Source organism: Pyxicephalus adspersus, chromosome 10, assembly GCF_032062135.1.
Source record: "Pyxicephalus adspersus chromosome 10, UCB_Pads_2.0, whole genome shotgun sequence".
NCBI classification, from domain to species: Eukaryota; Metazoa; Chordata; class Amphibia; order Anura; family Pyxicephalidae; genus Pyxicephalus; species Pyxicephalus adspersus.
Window position 1 is genome coordinate 20,211,711 of NC_092867.1, and position 22,483 is coordinate 20,234,193.

At 36.0% G+C, this 22,483-nt stretch overlaps 1 protein-coding gene across 1 annotated transcript in view; it reads right to left on the bottom strand.

Moving 5' to 3' along the window:
- Positions 1–18,015, bottom strand: part of COL17A1 (collagen type XVII alpha 1 chain) — a gene marked incomplete in the record, with an annotated part of 38,757 nt that extends 20,742 nt beyond the window's left edge. The window contains 17 exon segments of the mRNA XM_072424238.1: positions 487–666; positions 1,979–2,017; positions 2,096–2,176; positions 2,668–2,826; positions 3,835–3,912; positions 4,028–4,132; positions 4,884–4,955; positions 5,056–5,214; positions 5,295–5,438; positions 6,276–6,323; positions 6,777–6,812; positions 7,042–7,089; positions 7,209–7,343; positions 8,159–8,260; positions 8,447–8,497; positions 9,590–9,655; positions 17,825–18,015. Coding sequence (XP_072280339.1) covers positions 487–666; positions 1,979–2,017; positions 2,096–2,176; positions 2,668–2,826; positions 3,835–3,912; positions 4,028–4,132; positions 4,884–4,955; positions 5,056–5,214; positions 5,295–5,438; positions 6,276–6,323; positions 6,777–6,812; positions 7,042–7,089; positions 7,209–7,343; positions 8,159–8,260; positions 8,447–8,497; positions 9,590–9,644 — 1,492 coding nt within the window.
- Positions 18,016–22,483: the final 4,468 nt, after the last annotated feature.

The window sequence follows — 22,483 nt, forward strand, 5'->3', positions numbered from 1 at the left end:
CTGTCACCAAACAGAAGGGAGGGAGATCTTTCAATAAGAACAACTTTTTTGGTGAAAGCTGTGGGTTGTGGTAATGGGTTAAAAAATGTTTGACTTTGGAGGCAATGGCCCTGATTTTTTTAAAGCTCTCCAAGACATACCTGTAGTTGCAAATATGGCTGCCCCAAATTTTACATATAAACAAGATTTATAATATACATTTATAATATATTTACATAGAAACAAGATAATAATAATACCAAACTGACAAAATAATTTTTATCAATGTAATACCCTTGCCATTCATTATTAAGACTGAAGGAAAGCAGACAAGTCAATTGAGTTTTTGGTTGAACTCAACGGACTAGTGTTTTAGAACTATGTAAGACGGTACTTTCCAACATAAAGCTTGCTTTGATCATTATTTGTGAAATAAATTTTGATTGTTCCTATTGATCTATTTGCAATTGATGTTGTGACATCATAGTACAATATTAGATTACTTACAGAGAGAGATAAGTCCAAAGAGCAGTCCTAAAAGGAATAGTAGGCCAAGGATTAACCCAAGAGCCCACATCCACCATTTGCAGCAGGAAGCACATGGTCCGCAGGCTTTGTCCACTCCACCTTCCTGCCTTTCAACATACTGATCATTGGCAGACTTTAGACCATCTACACGGTGTATCTCTGTAAAAAGTAACAAGCATTAGTGAACTTAAAAAGGATAAACAGATGCAACTTATTTATCAGCAGCCCTAGAAATTAAACATAAGGTTGGCGATTTTAATGATGATAGAAAAGAAAACTGAAGGCTCTATATTTTTATATCTAAGCCCTGGTGGTTAAGGGAAAATATGGGCACCTCTTGCCATCTTGGAGTAAATCTCATGTATCTCCAATATCATAAAATGGCGGATACTGTGCAGGACTGTAACCATTTTATAGGTTGTATGGCTGCTTGTGTATACATTGTAGCTTCATGCGGTACTATTTTCCTCTCTTTTTTACATTTATTATGAGATAAAGGGACTTGATAAGGCTGTAGGTAAATGTTATGCCGCAGATTTACAGAACTTAATTTTGGAGTGTTTTTGAACAAATGGGTGGGCCAAACGCTCCATCCCTTTTTCCATGCCAGGATTTGGAGGTGGCTCTGAAACACCAACCGAATCCTAATAAAAGGATTCTGCATTTTAAATGGGGATGGAGTTGGAATATGAGGCCAGGTGTGACTCAGGAAGAGAGGCCTGTGTAAAGAATATGTGAGAGGAGGCAATAATGGGAGAGCCAAGGAAGCTTCCTGATTGAGTAAACTAGCCAGGCAGGCCTTTTGGCACCCTGTTCACATGGACATTTAGGTGACCTGATATATTGCCAAGAAGGCTAATTTAGCAGCTTTATCTGGGAACAACTGCATGAGAATAGAGAAAACTCTATTATTGATGCTTGTTGATGCTGATCTGTATATTGATGCTTGTAATGTCTGCTGGATTATTGTTTGAAAATGACACAAAGTGATGTGAACTTTATTTTTTTTTCTTGAAATACATGCATGTCAGAGGTTTTTAATCTTATATCTGAGGCCTGCTGGGTGTGATTTGATGTCCACTGATTGAACCTCTTCTCTATTTTGTGCTAATCTGACCTTGCAGATTACAACATATACAACACCCATTATTAATTTGATATGAAATGTGTATTTAATGTGAACCACAGCTGAACTGCACAAGATACAGACTGTGCACGGAAATAGTATGTGTTTTGTAACTACTGGTTGAATATATGTGGTCTTGTACCCAGTATAAAAAGGTGTGATCTACACAGAAAGCGACCACAATTTTTTAAAATTTAAATATTATTAACCAAATATATTTTAGTATGCATTATTTATTTCCTTCCTGTTTAAGACTTAGCTTGAGGATATGAAAGAGTATTAAAGTATTAATTTATAAATTTTTTAACGTAGTTAGAGAAAACGAAATGAATGAAGAGTTCTTACCTGCATAGGTAGCTTTGTCTTTGGTTACCTTTAAACCACCTAGGATATAACAGTATATGTGTTAATATATCGTACTGTCATTCTAGTTGGAATATATGTGAACAATAATTAAATTACCATTCGCTTCTGTTCTGTATGAAGTGTCCATGCTAGTTGTAACAGATTTTTCTTTCTTCAGGGTGTCATCACCGTATGAACCTGTTGTGAATTGGAAGACAATCTATTACCTAAGTGTGCAAATTACTATATAAAAGCATCTAAAGCAAGGTACTGCAAAGGTGGGTTATGCACCCATGATTTTACTAGCGAGTGTTAGCTAATAACTATTTTATAATAGAGATCCATGCATAAAGAATGTAGATTTACAACTTAATACTGTACTAAAGTTATAAAGTGTACCTATCACAAGAGATAATGTAACTGGCAATCGCTGAACTCATTCTAAACAATGTTAATTGATCTTTTGGTGTCAGGCACACTAGACAAGCATGAGGTTCAGTCTTGCAATGATTGGGTCTTTCTGGCATATCTGTCCCACTTTATTATTGTTGTATAATTAAGGTTTGAATTCTAAACTAATATAGTCATGTTCAAATGGTATCCATTTCAAGAAACAAACAAATAACTCTGATTTTTCAGTTTGAGTAACTACACTGTACTCTGTGTTATAATAAAATTGTGATTTATACCTGAACAACCAATGCTAGAAGCTGTGAAGACCTTTCCGCTGTCTTTGGACATTATCAGCATGTCTCCATCCTTCTTTGTAGGCATTTTTTCCTTCTCCAGCAAAAGGAACTTGTAATCTTTGCTGAGGATTTCATCACCTTGTGTTTTAGTGCTAGTTACTGAAAAAGAATAGGGGAAAAGGTTGAATTTTAAAAAGGCAAAAATAGAATACAAACATGTGATATGTTGAAAATAAGATGCTGCAGTAACATGGACACTGTCCTTTTAGGTTAGGTATTTTGGAAGGGTCACATTAAAATCCCTCTTACTTCATCTTTATTTTTAATATTAACTGCATCAATAATAATAAACATTATACAGCAGATGTAAAAAGTAAAGGTTATAGAAGAGTTTGATGATGTGTTGAGGTGTTAATCCTCATTATCCTATTCTTCTAAAGTAGTATCAGGACCATATTTATCACTGTTCCGGGCACTTGAATGACACTCCAGTATACGAGCAATAGTGTAGTCCCAAGTATTGAGATTATTCTAGTAAATGTCACTGCTACCCTGTTTTTTTGAAGGACACAAGCTTGCCATTTTTTATTACCATCAACTTTGTAACTGGACGTGCAAACAATCAAAAGAGAATGGCTTCTCCTCCTCCTGTGTCACTGTTTGTATTTGTCTGTCATTGGCAACCCCTATTTAATGTACAGCGCTGCGTAATATGTTAGCGCTATATAAATCCTGTGTATTATTATTAATATAATATTTTTAATAATAATAATAATAATAATAATAATGGCTTCAAGTGTTTTTGAATTATACTGTGCTTTGTTACCCCTTTTAACAGCCCCATGTAATTCTTTCTCTCTCTTAATTTATGCGCCAAATGTATCCACACTGGTCCAGAAAAATGCATTCTCCCACATATGCCATTATAACTAGAATTCAAAGTGGTAGACTAACAGCTTAGATGCATAAATGGCTAAAGTTGACTTTAAATATGATAGTATCAAAGACAAGATAATACATTTACTGTTGTAAGCCAAATATTCTTTCCATTCTTTCCTAACTGCATCATGTTTATTATTACATCACAAGTGTGCCTAATTATAAACCAAAGGTATTACAAAATTCTTTGAAGAACCTTCAATGCACCATCTTATGGTAGAAACTCACCAGCTGATGAGGTGACAGTGCTGCTGACTCCACCTGAGCTTTGTGTATTTTGTGTAACATTTTTTTGCACTCCATATCCTGAAAATGGGAAAAAAAAGTTTACCCTCATAAATATAGTCATGGATCCAGCCAATCAACGTGCATAGGAACTAGGTAACAATCAGTGGACAGGTAACAATCAGTGAGCACAAACCTGAGGTGTTTGTAGATGTTACTGCGCTGTTGACAAGAGGAGCTCCTTGGGATAGTGTTGCTCCTTGAGCTTGGAATGGTGCTAAATTATTTTGTACACCATATACTATTTGGGAAAACAGAAAGAAGTTATACATACAATATTATTTGTTGATTTCACATCATGTATGCATAGTAAAGTAGAAAGTACGTGCTATGCTATCATTGAAAGTTTAGTCCATCCATTGCTTGTTATTTATTATATATAGAAGCTGGTGCATTCATTCGACCGCTGCATTCCCTTACTTCATATTCAGGGTTATATTGGCAATTTTGCTATACTAGCTGTTCCCCTTGACTTATGGAGTCTCATTTTTTGAGACGACAAGGAGTCTAAATTATCTTTACAATCTCAGCAATGCTTTGCAAAAAGCTTAAACTGCATATATCTCCGGATCTGCTGATCAGTTTTTACAGAAGACAACTTCTGTGTATAATTTTTGTTAATGACAGGTTAACTTAAACATTTATTCTGTAAAAAGGGAGTGCAGTACACAAAATATATTGAATATTAATATATTGAATATTAATATTGAATGCAAATAGGAGTGAAGCCTAAAATCTAAACTGAAAGGCATAAAATAAATAAATAAATAAAGAGAAGAATATGGCTGACATAGAGGAGGGAAACATCTAAAATTCTACACATGTATCATTTAGTATGTTTTTTGTTTTTCTAAGGGCAATGTGTTTCTCTGGAATTGAAAGTATGCTAATAAATTATTATAATAATATATTTTACATATATTTCTTTCTCAGTCAGTATTCCCATATTTCTCCCTAAAGTAAAACAAACAACATTAAAGTAAACTAGTTACCTGCAGAAGAGGAGGAAAGTCCTGAATGTAAGGTAGGAGAGCTGGGGGCCAGATTGTTGGGAATTCCAAATACTAAAAAAATAAGGAGGAAACAATTGTGAAAAACTTGTGGACCTGAGTTTGTCTTTCATGAGTAGATCTGTCAATCATCTTTTCTCTTTTATAATTCTACCTGATCCTGAGGACTGGGCATTCATCATAGAAGACCCATAGGCCATGCCGTTCATATTGTTGTGGTAGCCGCCCATGGATGACCCTGCAGGAAGTGTGGAGGTCCACATAAATGATGGGAGTGCCGAATCCAGGATAGTGGTGTCATATGACCCTGAAACTGTATGAAGAAGCCATTGATTAGAATAAATATAAATCATAATGATAAAAGGCCCATGCAAAGTTATCACATATCCTCACCTGATTGGGAGCTTTCTGTCACCATCTTCGTCTCCACAGTTGCTTTCTTAGGGATAGGAAGGGTGTTGGTTGGGGATCTGGTGGGACTGACACTGGTGGAACGGCCACCCTTTAGCAGTTTCTTCACATCATCAAGTTCTGTCCCTGAAGAGAATAAATATATTTACAGAATAGAGTTTTATAATCTTCAAAAAGTTGGACTTTCCCAAATTGCTTGGTGTGACCAAGCTGACCAGAAATAAAATGGGGCTAAGTGCAGATATGCAGAGAATAATGTTTACTGTGGTACCTGTTGTTTACTGAACATAATTACTGCACTTTGTATTGTCGTATAATTACTTTGTAAAGTGTTTTTAGGCAGTGATCACTATCCCTAATACTCTTTGATAGGTCTTTGTTTAGTTTTTTATGCAGCCTTACTTTCTCACGGTGGCTCAGTGGTTAGCACTCTGACCTTTGCAGCGCTAAGTCCCAGGTTCGAATCTCAGCCAGAACACTATCTGCCTGGAGTTTCCAGGTTCTCCCTGTGTTTGTGTGGGTTTCCTCCGGGTACTCCAGTTTCCCCCCACATTCCAAAAAACATGCAGATAAGTTAATTGGCTTTCCCTCCAAATTGACCTTTGACTGTAATAATGACATATGACATATGAGGTAGGGGCATTAAATTGTGAGCCCCTCTGAAGGACAGCTAGTGACATGACAATGGACTTTGTACAGCGCTGCGTAATATGTCGGTGCTATATAAATACTATATAATAATAATAATTATAATAATGCTGTTTGTGCCTTTTTAAGACAGGTATTGGACAAACTAAATCAATCTATTTCACTTGCCAATGAAAGTCACACCATGCCTTCATTATGTATTAAGTACTAAACTTCAAATGTGCAAACTGCCATAAAAATATAACTTATTAATGAATTAGTATCCCAAATTGTTTGTTCTAGGTCAGGGATATAGAAAATGACATAATCACTCACATCTTGTGGAGGGTGATGCACTTTGCAGCCGAGTGCGGATTTCAGTTTCTGTAAAACACACAATCATAAAATTAATGTTGGAAAGCTGTGAAAATAAATGCAGATACATTGAACTGTTACATCCATATGTATTCTAATAAAATGTGTCATCTTTGCTATAAAATGTTAAAGAACCTGTAACCCGGTCACAAATTTATAGTTTATGTAAGTCCCCAAAGATGTAAAAAAATCCCCATACGTATAACAAATAACTTTGATTTTCTGTTTTCTTCTTTGATGGCATTAACAGCACTGCATAATATGTTGGTGCTATATGAATCCTGTTTAATAACAATAATAATAATAATATTAATATTGGAGGTAATAAAAAGTTTTATTTTTTTTATAATTAACTGGTTATTAATGAATAATAATTATTAATTCATTTTAAATAATAAATAATTAATTCATCCTCTATACCGAGCTAGCTGTCATGTATTTATTTCCTAATCATGTTCTCACCTCTGCTCTGAGTTCGCCCTCTAGTGGAAGAAGAAGCTGTAAAAACAAAAATGAAAAACATTAATAAGAATAAATAAGCATAAATGACCTGGGCCTGAAACACTGCATGTAGAGCTTTTTTTGCTGTTAATATAAACATTTTTGGTGAATTGCTACCAGCTTAATTAAACTGGACCAGGGTGCATGTATAGTTGGAGATAAACATTTACCAATCCTTTAAATTCACTTTACTTTGAAAATATTTTGAATTTCTAGCTATACATACCCATTTCTTTTCTTGTGTATTCCGGTGAAGAATTCCCACTGGAACTTCCTACAATTGAGAAAAAAAAATATTTAACTGATAACAAAACACAATTGGCTAGCAAGACAATTTATGTTCTTACTTTACAAGAAGACTGAAAGGCCATGACAGCCGTGGATGGTACCTACCTTCATATGCTTGACGAGAACTGGAGATGTAAGCCTTCCTATCGAAGGTGGAGTTTGGTGATACTGAGAGGGTAGAAGTGGGGGACTGGGCGTATCTTGATCCCGAGGTGCTGAGATTAACTTTTGAGCTGCCGCCTGTAGGTGGATTTTTATATAGGTTTTGGTAATATATTAGAGTCAAGAAACATTGCATGCTTTATATTTATTATATACTGCCATTTTTATTTTTATAAAGATAAAATAGGTGCTTTTTTTAATGGATTCCTTATGTGTTGTATATATGTATTCTTTTATATTTCAAACATACTTGATCAGTCTATGGTGAGCATGATGCTAGGGAAACCAAAGTGCACTGAAATATTTTGGATATGATGTGATCTTGTTTAGATACTATACATGTACCTACTGAAGCTACAGCCATTTAATGGTCAAGAGTGCAATACCACTCACAGCCTGTAGAGGGACATACAGGTCTTGTTTTCCTAAATATGTGCGCCATCTACTGGCCAAAATAGATAATGTCACCCCATGAATTTCATTTCTTAATCTTTCATTTTGCTGTCTGTCTATATCTTTGTCAGGTGGACTATTCCACTCTTCTTAGTGACTATTGTTACCGGGACCAAAATCTAAAATGGTATAGTTGCCATTCAGAGAGGATTTTTCATTGGGAACACCTGTTCTGGTGACAATCTGGGTCTTATCGTTATTTTAGAGATTTTTTTGGTGGTAATGTGATATTAAATCTCCACAGTAAGACAAAGAAAAGGAAAATAAACCATTGCGTTATTTAAAAAAAAAAAAAAAAAAAACAATTTTAGGCTATAGATACATTTTAGATACTAATCTGCATTGCCTATATATAATATTGTATCTTAGCTATATTCTAGAACATATTAGAATGCAATATTGATTTGTTCAATAATAAAATTAAGTCTAACAAAACATACCTGATGTGACGTAACTAGTGCTGCTTTGTACCAGGGTCTTCTTTTCCATACCACCCCCTCCCCCCTGGTGAGAGAGTTTGGAACCACTAGTGTTCGCTCCTTCTGTTAGAACAAAATGATAGAAGAACTTTCAGGATTTTATTCACCAACTCCTTCCTAGTCCTTCCTAGTAAATCATAAACTTTGCAAGACAATAAAATGCAGCTACAATGGTTTATCTAAACACCTAAGAATTGAAATTAAACATGTAACATTTGCTGCATATACAATGTTAACATGATGACTTACTTGGTGGCAGTGACACTAGTCTTGATGAATTTGTTACTGTTTCAGAATAGGCTGAAAACAAGAATCAGATCTTAATTAATAAATTACTAACAACCATTTCTTAGTATTTCTTGAAAATGATAATACAAATGGAACAATTGTAGAATATGTACACAATACAAGAATAATACTATAGTACCTGCTGTACACTGTTTGTAAGAAGAAACATTCTAAATGTATTATTTCCTTTTGAATTAAAAGTCCAATTGAACCCTTTGAATTTATTACTGCAGATGTAGTAATAAAAACTCCTTTTTTTTTACTAGTCAGCAGGAAGGGTTAAAATACCCTGTGCTTGTAGCAGACGGCCACTCTCACATGGAAGCAGCAGCCCAGCTCCCCGACACATCCCTATTAACATTGCTTTTATTACCAGCTCTGCTCAGGGAGCAAGAGATATGCTGATTTGACCAGCATTCAATTGGATGCATAAGACCACAGTAGATTTTTTGTGTGAGAGTCGGAGTCTGACTCTCCTGTGTGAGGACATGTCGCTATAACCCTTGATGCAGCACTTAGTAAAATAGAAGCATAGTTAATACTTTTTATGAAGGCTTACTGCAGTCCAGTAAAAAAAAAATATTTTTTCAATTGCGTTTTAATCAGGGGTGAAGTCGTTAAAAACGAAGAGGGGGCACGGTACTATCCAAGAAGTGCCCGCCCCACTACACCCCTGCATATGTGTCACTCAAAGGGGAAGAAACCTCCTTCAGAGTGACATCATGATATGAGAATCCACCCATTCTCCCATGGCAGGTCTAAACCCACGAGGAAGTGTGGGCAGGTTGTACTTAGAGACACAACCGCCCACTGTTCCGAGCCTGCAATTCCATAAGGGAGACAAGGTCTGCGGCTCTAGCTGGTGCGCCCCCCCAGCGGGGTCCTTCTTCCGTGCCCACCCCACTACACCCCTGGTTTAAATAAATTAAAGCTGTGAATACATGTACAATAAGGAAACATTGGATCCTAGGTCCTAAATGATACTTCTCTATCCTTGTATTTCTGTAATGTTTTCATAACAGAACAAAATATCATACACATTGAATATATGTGGGACAATACAAATGCAAAAATAAAAAATAACAGATCATAAACATCTCTTACTTCTTCCTGCTGAATCCCCACCTTCCCGATAACCTTTTTTGGTTATGATATCCATTCCATAGTCACCTGTAAAGAAATAAATACATTTAATCAAGACATTCTTTCTGTGTTTGCTATACATGTTTCATATTTTAGAGATAAAATCTGTATATTGGATTGTTCTTTAAACCCTCTGAATTCTTTATAAATGTTAGCATTAGAACTAGGAGCCTAAAGCAGCCGAGAAATATAATGCAGTGACCTGTAGCAGATAATTCAATTAAAATGGATCTTGTATGTATGTTAAAAAGGTAAAAAGTTTGTTTTCATATTGCCATTTATTACGTATTAGGGAGATTTCACTTTCTTTCCTGTCCTGCAGAAGGAATTGGAGAGGGAATATCTAGTTTCTAGTGTTAGTAAAATTCCATTAGACACATGTTGGGGGAATAACTGGTCTCATTGGAAGCTCTACTTTTTTACTGCTGGCAATATAAATTTTTGAATTTCCCCTCACTCTCACTGCTGGTGTAATTGGTAAGAATTCTGTGCATTCTGTGCTCTGACTGGGTAAACCTTGCAATATGGATAAAATTGTCCCTTGATTCCAGTGTTCCTTCACTGTAAAAAGTTACAATGACATTCATTATTGTGCTTTGGACCCTAATGCCAACATATACATACAAAAAAGTCTAAAATAGCGAAGTATATATGTCTGTTAAATTGCATTTTAAGATTTGGAGTAGAAAAAATAAGAATATCTTTTTAGTTATTATTGCTGTTTTGAGCCTGTCGGATTTTTCTGAAATTTCCTGTCCTGAACAGGCAGATAGCAATAGATAATTCCTTATCTACATAAATATTGTGCTCTCATCGAAAAGATCTACTTTCACTTTCCCTTGAAAGGTTTTAAGAAACCTAACAAGGTATACAGATATCAACTTCAACCCAAAAAGTTCTAACCTTTCCAAACTTAAAAAATATCTGTAAATATTATAACATGATCTACCAAGCATGTGTAGTAAAAGAAAATGATTTACATATGTTGAAATTATTGGCAACATTTTGTTGTGCTGCTGCAGTTGGTGACTTGGAAAATACTAAATCCAATAGATCAGCATGAACAAATATGTCTGGATGTATGCAAAAAATACTTTGCGTTTACTTTGATTTTGTTAAAATGTGTACTGAGAAAAATGTGTTTCCGTCACAAACCCCAGATTTTGGAAGTCAATGTTCTGAGTTAGAAAATGGCTTAATAATCAGATCTTAACTTTTAGAAACAAATCTGCAAAATAGCTATACCAAAAGCATTTCTAGTCTTATAAACAAAGAAGCAACATATGAACCCTGCAATGATCATTACTCTGACAGCTATATACAGATAAAACGGTTAAAGTTGTTTAGGGTCTCTGCACTTTGAACTTGATCACCTTTATTTAAACCACTGTGAAAGCAGCCCTCCTAAAATTAAAACCTCAGCTCCACATCTGCTACACTAATTTTAAAACCTGTTCAGTTAGACTTGATTCATTGCTATATCAAATGGCTCTAATTATTCCTAATGTAAAATGATCTACAAAATTAGGAGTATTGGCTGGAGAAGCAACAATGGAATTTGCACACCTTTAATTATGTTAGAGAAATGATAGGCGCTTAATACTACATAAAAGCAGGCTTAGATGGGATTGGTATCCCATGCTTGTGTAGCGCCAGTTCAGCTTTTCTACAAGTAAGGTGCCATGCTTCCCAGAAGACTGCAATAGCTGCAGGCAATGCACAGGTCATTTAGAACACCAGTACCAACTGAAGAAAAGTTGTAATTTCCTAGCAGGATTAAATGCAAAGTAACGTTTTAGATTTTATTTTTATAGTGGGGTGGTATAGATGTCTTTAGGAGTTACTAGAAGAATGAGGACAATGCTGATATTGAGATGTCCACCAAGCAGCTCAATTTTCTATGTCCTAAAGTATTACCATGCAGTATTTATATTGTTGTCTTCTTTATATTGTTATATATATATGATCCACCATAGCAGTTGACCCACCAACCCTTTTTCATTCACCGTGATTGCCTGCTTTGATCATTTTTTCCTTTGTGTTCTACAAAACTTTTTTTTTGCCCCACCACAATTAGCTTCTACTGACTAATTTTTCCCCACTTAGCCATTTTTGATTTACTTCCACTTACTGGTCCTACATGCTGAATTCTTGTCCCCCCACCCTCCTTGCTGATCATCCATGAACCAGGTCCACTCTCTGTCCACCTCTCTCTATCACAAAGGTCCATCTCTTCTGTTTATAATCTAACTCTTCTCCTCAGCCCTACCTTCTCTCTCATTCACTCTCATCCTCTTATCTCACGTCAAGGCAAACAATCAAAATACAGCATACAAAATCAAAACATGGTTCAAACTACTATTTTCCATTGTTCTTTTCCTAAAGCAGTATATTTTGTTATTCACAAAAACACAGTGTTCTTCTCTAGCATAGTTACATACTTTACACCTCTACATAGCCTTAGTCAGATGACACAGCATGTTGGAACAGCTAGAGTGATGTAAATGTTTTAAATAAGTTTAATAAGTATTTATTCAGGGTGTATAGATTTTACAGCCTGCGTTGTTGAAGAATGAAAACTATTCAGCTCCAAAAGCATTTGTAACTCAGACACCTTGCGTGATCATTATAATCTTCACAATATTGTGTTCCTGCAGGCTACATACATGCAAACACCTGTATTTATTGTAGCACAGCAACGCCCAGAGTTATTATATACAGAGTACAGTAATTTAAACCCTTATAAAGTATAGCTTGGAGGGAGGTAGAGCCTGGTAGTCTGGTAAAGCTATTATGTGATTCTAAAGGATAGCATATATTGTTGGCCAAAAAATGTAAAGCTGGATGTTGTTTAAAAATAAAGAAGGATGAAACAAAACTCTACTGATCTATAAAAGGCAGAACAGACTATAAAGGAAACATCATCCTTTCACCTAGAATGCATTCCACAGTCAAATCTAGGCTGTAGACACTCATAAGCAATCAATATGACCAAAAACAGCAAGGTCAAGTCCAAAGGCAGGCACTGGAGTCCAAAGTTGCATGGAAGAGATACACAGGTCACAATTAGGAATCACAGGTGAAAAGGTCTAGGTATTTTTCGCACAAAAATGTGCATTGCATCTTTGAAAATTAAAGCTTCCAAATTCATTAGTATATCTGCATGAAATCAACCTTTATTACATTTCTTTCTTGAAGATCAAATTTCCCTTAACAGAAGCTTACAACTCAATCTCAGTCACCAGCATTAGTTTTGAGTATCTACTTATAACCTATTTACTTTGGGTATCCTAATGTTTCAAAATAAAATAAGCAGAAAAATTAATTTTTTTCTTATTATTATCTTAATGTGCACACACAAAAATATTATTTTGCTACATTCACTCTATTCTCCTTACTCATATTAAGCCATTCTAGATGCAACTACAACATTTTATGGGCTGTTCCTAAAGTCACCACCTTTTTCTTAGGGTTCCATTTTTTATGTTTCCAGTCTTTTACTGTTATACGTTTTCATCCAGGGTATTAAAGCAACCCCAAAAAACAGTAACAAGATAATATAGCTGTTTTTAGCATTTGCAGAACAATCTAAAGATTCATTTTTAGATATGTATGCCTTAAACAGAAAGGGCACCTGATTAAATATAATCCATATATATCAGCCCATTGTATAGGTTAGACATCCATTGACTGATTCAGTCCTAATATGCTATGGAATGAGGAGTCCAGAATCTTTCTTCTTTAATTTGTGCGTATTTCCTAGGGGACATCTACTGAAAGTCTTCCTATTGGGGCTGTATTTTCAGTGAAATTAAAGACAATTAAAATCTTACAGATTAGGTATGCAATTATCAGGGACAGCATTAAAAAATAATCTAACAAACTCAAGTCTCAGACTGTATTGGCTAACAAACTGTATTATAAAGTTACATTTCATGATTACATTTGTTGGTATTTGCAACCCGGTGTCCTATATACATTCCAAGCACAAGGCAATATCACATTTACATGCATATATATGTCTGTACTTTTTGTAATGAGTTATTTATTATTTATCAATTCCCAATCAAATAGAATGTATTTCTATAAAGTGCCCCAGAGTGTATGGCTCTGCTATGGCACACTTTGCATTATGTATATCCCACGTCCATCAAAACCCAATAAAATGTCAGGAATTGGATGGTGAGTATTTCACATATATGTCCACCCTAAAATTGACTACAGTATTCTATATAAAACCCCCAACCCATATATTGGTGGAAATACATTTTCCAATGTTTCTAGCCTATTATCAAGCTGAGCAGAGGACTGGTAGTTTATTCAAGGTAGACATGAGTTTTGTTCCAGTATTAGGTTTCTCTAATTAATACTAAAAACTGTTGAAACTAATCTGTTTTTAAATAGCATTGTTGTTAACAATCACCATTTTGGAGAGTGGTTTCTTTAATACATATTTACACAGTAATTTGCCATGAAACCCCACCAACTATCTCAAGAGTTTTCATATTCATACCACAGGCACTGAATAACTCTAAATGATCTTTTACGAATTTGCAACTTGAGTATTCAAGTATTTTTTATTGCACATTAGTTATCTATTAAAGTAAGCTTTAAATAAATCCAGAAATGCAGAAAATCTGAAATTAGAAATCCAGGGTTATAAAGATTGTAACCAGTCTTCAGACAAGGTTAGCTTAGATGGGTAAATTATGCACCTTGGATAATTAAAACTCCTGTCAGACTCTAATTCTTCCCATTCTACATCTATTCTATCCAGTGCAGCCATACATAGGGTTACTTTCATCCAGTATTTGATGATTGTATTATTTAAGCTTCAATTTGCTGCATTGTCACAATCGACCGCTAGGCGTAGCTATGATTATATAACACCTTATCAAAATCATGTAGCTACATGACAAACCAATGGTTTCTGAAACATAAAGCAATGCATTCCTGTGTGCACCCAACCCTATGGCAATTATTTTAATTTTTATGTGTAATTATGTGGTGAATATCTTTTATGTGTCTCGGTTGGTTTTATATCCCTTATGACTTTAAGTTAGGTACGTATTGTGATATACTGTAGTTTAATAAATGTTTTCTAGAAAAGAAAAAGATATATCCTCCTAGAAATGATTGCAATGATCTTAGCCCTCATCTGATTATATGAGGGGATATATTAGGTCTGAGCCCTTGTATGTAATGATTTGTTTTGACATGAATTAGTTGTAAGGGGAGATATTGGAAAGGATACTCAACCAAATAGATGTCCTCTGGAGTACCAGGCCACCCCTATTGGCTGATTACAGTTAAGGGCTCCGGCCAAACAAAGGGTATAAATACATGAAGGTTAAGCATAATATTTAAACTGCAGTACCCTTTACATACTTAATTTTTGGGGAGGCACTGTTGTACTATAATAGTAACATTGGGGTTAACAAAAGAATATATCAAAGGTACCAAATGAATATTTTGGCTATATGTATTCCTGCAAAGCTGAAAGCAGTACAAAAGACCACTTATATTATATCAGTACTTGGATTACAGGATAAAACTTCCAATGCACAGCTGCCAAATAAATTATACTGCAGACTAAGACACGTCGAAATGACTGCTGCACAGTGTATTAGGTATGATCAAGACTAGATGCCAAAAATGAATAAAAAAATACGTTGCACAGTTTAACAATTGTCATAAATTCGATGCTCTACTGGCAAACACAAAGGTCTAAGCAAACATTGCTTGCTACCTTTATTGGAGTTGTGGAATACTTTATGTGCTCATGATTTACATGCATGTTGTAGATGGTAAAAAGGGTACAAAGTCAAGCAGCCAGAGATATTTTGGAGACATCAACAGAAGAACACCAAACGCATTGCAGCACAAAACGACTTGTAGAATGGAAACTTGCTCTTGCAAATCCAAAAAAAAAACTACAATATAAGTTGGGCAGATCCTTTAAACTTTCTGGTGTGATATGGTTTATTTGCAGCCCTGTTTTATATGCTAGATTGAATTACTAGAATTTAAGTTCATTTCCAGGACATACAGTTCATATTCAGTTTGATTTGATTTAGTTTTTGCATCTCATCTACAAACACAATCTGTTGCTAAGGTCTAACAGTGGCTTGACTGTTTCTTAATGTATAGTGTGGTTTTCAAAGAGTGACCTAACAGTACAAATCTCTAGCACATCTTCCAAATCTCACCTAGTATGCACACTGCATTCACTTTCCATCTCTCTAACACAAACTTGTTAATGTGCAATATGTGGGAAACTTTGTAGTTTGATATTCAAGATGTTAACAGTGACTCAGTGTCCAAAGATTTAAAACTTTGCAACTAATCTCTTAACATTTCAAGTTTGGGAAAATTTTGTGTGGTATGATTGGTAACAAATTACATGAATAAACCTGGCCATGCTTCTATCGTACGAGGGGGTGCTGAGAAGTTCCTAGCTTTGCCCCCTTCCAGATGAAATAGAAAAATGAGTGTATATCTTAGTATGTAGTTGGTCCTTGCGATTCTTAAAACTGTTTTTTCTTTTAGTGAGAAGCTGTGATGGCAGAGGCACAAGCAAGTTTCACGTCGTTGGAGTTACGGGCCGTCATGAAGTTTTTGTTTCTCCAGGAAAAGGAAGGACACTTCTCCCCCAGTGTTTGTGACATCCCAGTGTGAATGTCCTTTGCTGACTTTCCCTGGAGAAACAACAACTTCATGATGGCCCATAACTCCAACGACGTGAAACTTGCTTGTGTCTCTGCCATCACAGCTTCTCATTAAAAGAAAAAACAGTTTTAACAATTGCAAAGACCTGATATTTGCACAGTTACATACTAAGATATTAGGCTGTCATATACCCTCACACTCATTTTTTTATTTCATCTGGAAAGCCAGGAACCTCTCAGCACCCGCTCGTACATACATGGAACATGCTGTGCCAGGCAGTGACAGGAAATCAAACCAGCACTGCAAACACAGCACCATGCTGTTTGATAAAGAGGGGTATAGGTAACTGGGCCCCTGCTGTGTTCTTCTCTATAGAAAATTGCAACAATTGCCCCCACTTGGTTGTTTATTGACTCTCCAGGACAAATTACCAAACAACATTGGGGGACCACTTTACATATGCTTGGTTTTCACCGGGCATGATCACAATTGTTTGTCCTGAGCATCAATACCCTTGCATGCATATTCTACTTTCAGAGTTTTCCAAATTACTGGATGGCAAGCCTGCAGATCACAAGTCCCATCTCTACATTAACTTGTTGCATTCTAGTTCTGGGTCAGCAATTCAAAGTATTGAAACCAGAGGCAGCCAGACACTTGGCATTTTTAGAAGGATAAGACAACAACAGCAGCTGCCATTGCCTTCTAGGTACCAGCTTTCTAAGGGAGAGTCTGATCATGCTATCAGTAGAATAACTTGATTAAAGAACAGGCTAAATATTTGTCTAGCATATCAGGTATTAGCATGACATGCAGTCACACATAATGTAAGGGATTAACCAGATGTATTGCTCTCAAATATCAAACAAAAATTAAGAGTTACCTGCTGAACCATGAAATAACCTTGAAAGAATTTTCTTCCAAGGCTGTATGACAACAATTCTAATTCGATGACTAACAACATGCTCCAGACTGGCATGGTTCTGCATTGTACAGCATGTTTGTATACATGATACACAATGGACCAATACCAGGGGTGCATACAGACAATGTATTAGTGCTTTATCTATCCATGAATTTATAGAATAATATTCTGGGAGGCTCTTACAAATAACGTCAAGTTCAAAAGTCCACAATCACTGACTCACAGTAAATGGTAACAACACCTTAGTAAATAGTCTACAGTGTAGCCAAGTCAAAGACATTTTATTTTAAATCAAAAGCAGAATCTGTCAGTACCAATGCTTACAAGTAGCAGAACCTAATATATGCAGTGAGTAATCATATACCATACCAATTGTATATTATATCATTGCAGTCACACAACTTTCTATTCTTCCAAAGGGTGGGACACATCACAATTTACATTTAGCTATCTATAGCATGCATTGTATTTTTATAGTATGCTTTGTATACTTACACATCTATTGGAACTCCCTTCACATATACAATGCAACAACCCCTAGCTCAATGCATCTAACAGTCTAACAAAACATCCAAATATAATAGGTGTTTTGTTATACGTACCTGGCTTATTGTGACACAAGAAGAACCTCTGGCAACAAGGAAGGCCAAATTATGTGTTCCTTCCCAAAAACTTTTCCTTTTTATAATTGTTTGCCCTCCTACACTTGTTTACCCGTCCTCCGAGGTGTGTAGAGGCTGACTGATGCCTCAAGAATGTTCACTTTTTCTCTTATTCAACCTGTGTATCCCAGTCTCCCGTCATCTCCAGGCAAGTCCTGACAAAGGTGTGGCATGGCTTTAAGTTTTTTTTCTCCCCACCCTAAAACTCAGCCCAATAATCTGTAAGAGGATAGAGAAAAAAAAATCTCTGCCTGGAGGATGTAAACTCTGAAGAAGGCTGCACCTGTCTATGAGCACAAATTGAATGTACAGTACCTGAATCTAGAACAGAAGAAACATTATACATTGCAGAAAGATATACTTCTTTGTCACAATACAAAGTTACAAAAGTATATTTGCATTCCAAAGACAAGGTGGATTACCGGTATTTCTCTAATCCCTACAAAAGTTTTCCATAATGTTGTTAGCATGTATTAACTTTCTTAATACATTCACTAAATGCACTGCTTTTTAGTTTTACTTTACCTGTGATTTTAGCTGTGTTTATATGATAAAGCATTTCATGTCTAGGCTATGACACATTGAGACAATAGACTGCTGTGCAGACTTTATGGAAGGTTTGAGTTACATATAAGGCATCAGAAGTATACCTGCTGGCCTGATTTATACTTGGCACCTACAACACAGGGAGGAGGCATAAAGGCCTATGCAAGCCAAAGCACAAATGTTAATAAAGTTTATCGAAAACAAAAATGTTTTTGCCTAATTTAGGATAGAGTAAAGCTGCGCACACACAATAAATAATTTTCTCCTGAGACAAATGATCGTGATCATCTCTGGTGAAAATCTTTTGTGTACAGCTGTTGTTTAGAGATCCTCCGGGATCGCGAAAAATCCTTTGCAGCAACAGAAATCTAGCATATGTACATACCTTAGAAAGGGTTACATTTCTTTTCGATTAAGTTTTGCTGTCTGCGCTCCATTCACCTTGTTTGTCCTGATCACCATCATTTGGGACAGAGAGTTATTGTAAATACAAAGTGTCACTTCCTGAAGTATTTTTAGGGTGGATAGTGAAAATATATCTCAACAATGAAACACAGACTGCAAAAAACATATAAAACCCCTCAAAAAGCATAACAATAAATGTTTTGGCTACAAAGACACTTTAAACCTTTTGTTGCCATACCCAGACCCTATAACGCAGGACTGTTTTTTTAATATGTTACAATTTCCATTACAGAAATTATCTCTAAATCAATTCTAAATAGTAAAAATGGTCATATAGCGATCGAAAATTCTAACGTGTTTCGCCTTGTGGCTTCCTCAGGGGATAGTTGAGAAAGTTACTTGTTGGTGACCAATAGGGTTATGTCATAGAAGAGGCAGAAGTTCAAAGATAAAGGGATCTTAGACAGCAGAATCTAAGTGTAAGCCAGGTGGTAGTAGAAAGAGTCAGTGCTGCTGTTAGTGTTGTCAGATGTCAGCCTTGAAAGTATGTGTAGAGGAGTCCCTGCTTTCAAAAGGCCTCTGTTAGCTGACCCAGGCTGGGGCTACAAGTTCTATTATCCTCTTCAAAAATGCAGAACTGGCCGAAGTAGTTGTCAGATGAAAAAGCGCATTTAAAGCAGAACTATCAAAAAAAAAACACCTTTACAGGTGGAAAGTTGTTGATCCCTCTGGATCCAAGTGAAGTCAGTCCTGCTCCATCCCATCTTCCCTGTCATTATCTTCTTTCTTCTTCTTCCTGGATCTTGCACTGTGCAGAAATGAGAATGAGTGGTGCACCTCCAGAAAAAGAACGATCCCTCCTGAACCCCAAAACACATAAGCCTTACTCCCTCCAGGTATTACAATTGGAATTCCCTAGAACTAGGCATAATTTATTTGCTCTCTTCCGGTCACGTGATTATAGCTCCAGGGTTGCCCATTCTCTCTCGGCCTGCGAGAGATGCGCAATGTTCTGGATTCTATTCTGCTCTCTGCCCCGTCCTCTACTAAAGCTATATCAAAGTTTTATAATTTTCTTGTGGAAACTTTAGATTACAATACTGTAACAACGGGCCTAGTGGGTTGGCGGCAGCATTTTCCAAATTTGGATTCTCCAACTTTGTTACAAATGCTGCGAATGTCTTGGAAAGCTGTGCCCTCAGTTCAATATCGTGAAATGTTTTACAAATTATTCCACAGAGCATATATCTCTCAATTCAGAGCGCATCATATTGGTCTATCAGAGAGGAATAATTGTCTTAAATGTAGGGCACCCCAAGCTAATCTGTTTCACAATTTCTAGGATTGCCCCGTAATCAAACATTTCTGGAGACAGGTTGCTTGTTATATCCAAAAATACTTGTTAATTTTCTTCCTTTCACACCCCTCTGGGCAATATTTGGTATGGTGGGTGGAGACAGTATTCGCTACTCTCACGGTGCCAAAAGATTGCTGCTTTTATTGTCTGCAGTCGGTAGAAAAACAATTTTCCACTGCTGGATTTCCAAGGACCCCCCCACAGTCCAGCTGTTCTTTACTAAGCTTCAGTTTTTTTTTAAATAGAACGGGTTGAGGTCTCCTACTCCAAAGAATCTAAAACCTCCAAATTTTTGAGACCTGGGAGAGTTTCATTGAAACTCTGAACGCAACCACTAAAGATCACCTTTTTAAATGTTTCAACCAAACTACCTGGTACCTCACTAAAGTCCCGGAGGGCCACCCCCATATTCAATTTCAGGTCCAAAACACATCCCTTTCTCACACTTCCATAGAATACCCTTATCTGCTCCCATCCTAGAATGTACTGATGGCTTTTTGAATTCAGAAGTTAACGATTTTTTAACTGGTGTTATTTTCCATTGTTTTTTCCTAGGATATGTGAAGTATGAATCCCAGGAGGATGCAGGTTTCCCATTCAGTGCAGGACCATGCAGGATTCCCAAACGTCAAGGCAGTAAAGACAGAAGGTGGGAGTCTCCCCTTAAAATATTAAAAAAATAGTTAAAAAAACATTTTTCTTTTAATTTTAAAAAATATGATTGGCCGTTTTAATGCCAACAAAGTAAATACGCATTTAACTCTTACAGTGCAGAGGTATCTTCACCATAAAGGTATACTTTTCCCTGGAGTTTTGCAATAAAGCTAAAATCCTGGATAAACAAAATAAATATATGTCTTTGTGTATCCTTACTTAATCCTCCTTGATGTGCTTTGTGTATTTCCAGATCTATACAGTAATCCAATGTTACCTTCCAATGTTGTCTTAGCCTTTCTTGAAAGACCAATTTCTGTTGTTCTTTATTCTTGGGTGACTGGCCTTGTATACACTCCTGCTGGGTCCTTCTCACAGCTCTCAATTTTTTAACATTCCTTACAGCTTATTTGTTCTCATTTTGTTTTATAATAAATAGGAAAATGACTTTCACATTTCCTTGACCACCCCGTGCATTGCTGAATAATTGTAATGCTACTAAATTTACATTTTTTGAGCACAAAGGAATAAACACAGTTGATTTATTTCATTTTCTAGTTATGAACTGTTCTAAAAACCTGGCTTCAGAGCGTTAAAACTTTTTGTAGTATAATGACAAAAAAGACCACCAGCTCCTATGGTTATATTACCTAATGAATAGATTCTAACATTTTAATAAATTCTCCAGAAGGTCCACTCCCATAAAATTCAGGACAAAATTCATATATGCTGGTTTAACTGGTTTAAATTTTTTTTTTCAATGTCAGATTTAGAAAATGTTGATGGCGGAAAAAAATGGAAGTCAATTACCATGGTGACTTTTTTTCAGATAAAGCAAATATTTAGGACATACCTTCTATTTGTTCTGAACCCAGAGGTTGCGGAATACTGATGGAGAGAGTTTTTTGCATGTTTCCGGAACAAGTTACAGCAGATCACACCTTCATCATTACTGCTCCAACCCAATTTACACCATGAAACATGAAAAGTCTTATCTGCCAATTGGCTGATGCTGTCGTTTTTTTTTGTAAGATTTAATTTTTTGATCGTGTGACTAATAAAATAAACAGACCTGACACGCCTTGAAATTCCACACTAATCTTCCTACCTGCATTTGCTTCACACTTCATTACTTGGATGTCCTAAAGATGTCCTAATAATTTCCTGTGGGAAGTACTCCTTCCTGTCCAGTTGTTTCCTAAAAAGCATGAGGTTTCATTTTTGGAAATATCACCCTTGGCCAGCTTCAGGATTTTTTTGAGTGATAGTAGTGAAACTTTCAAAGATTTTTTATTGAACAAAATTGATAAACATACCTTTGACCTGGCTCTTCTCTTGTCCAGTCTCCTAAAAGAAAAAGATCTGCCATTAGCTTATTTTTGGTGCCAGTAGTGTTTTCCCTATACCCAACATTATAGTAACCACCCAAAAACAGCTGGGGGGTTACTGAAAAGTGCTAAAGCTAAACTTGGTGATAAGAAAATATTGTATATATACAAACTTATGGCTTTGTATACTTATTTAAATATTGATGTGCTTTGTGCAATTTTTTCAGTTCTTTTTAGTGAAACTCTGTGCAGAATTTTAGTGCCTCTGTGCAGAATCCTCTTGTATTAAGACCAGTCACTGGTGCTGTC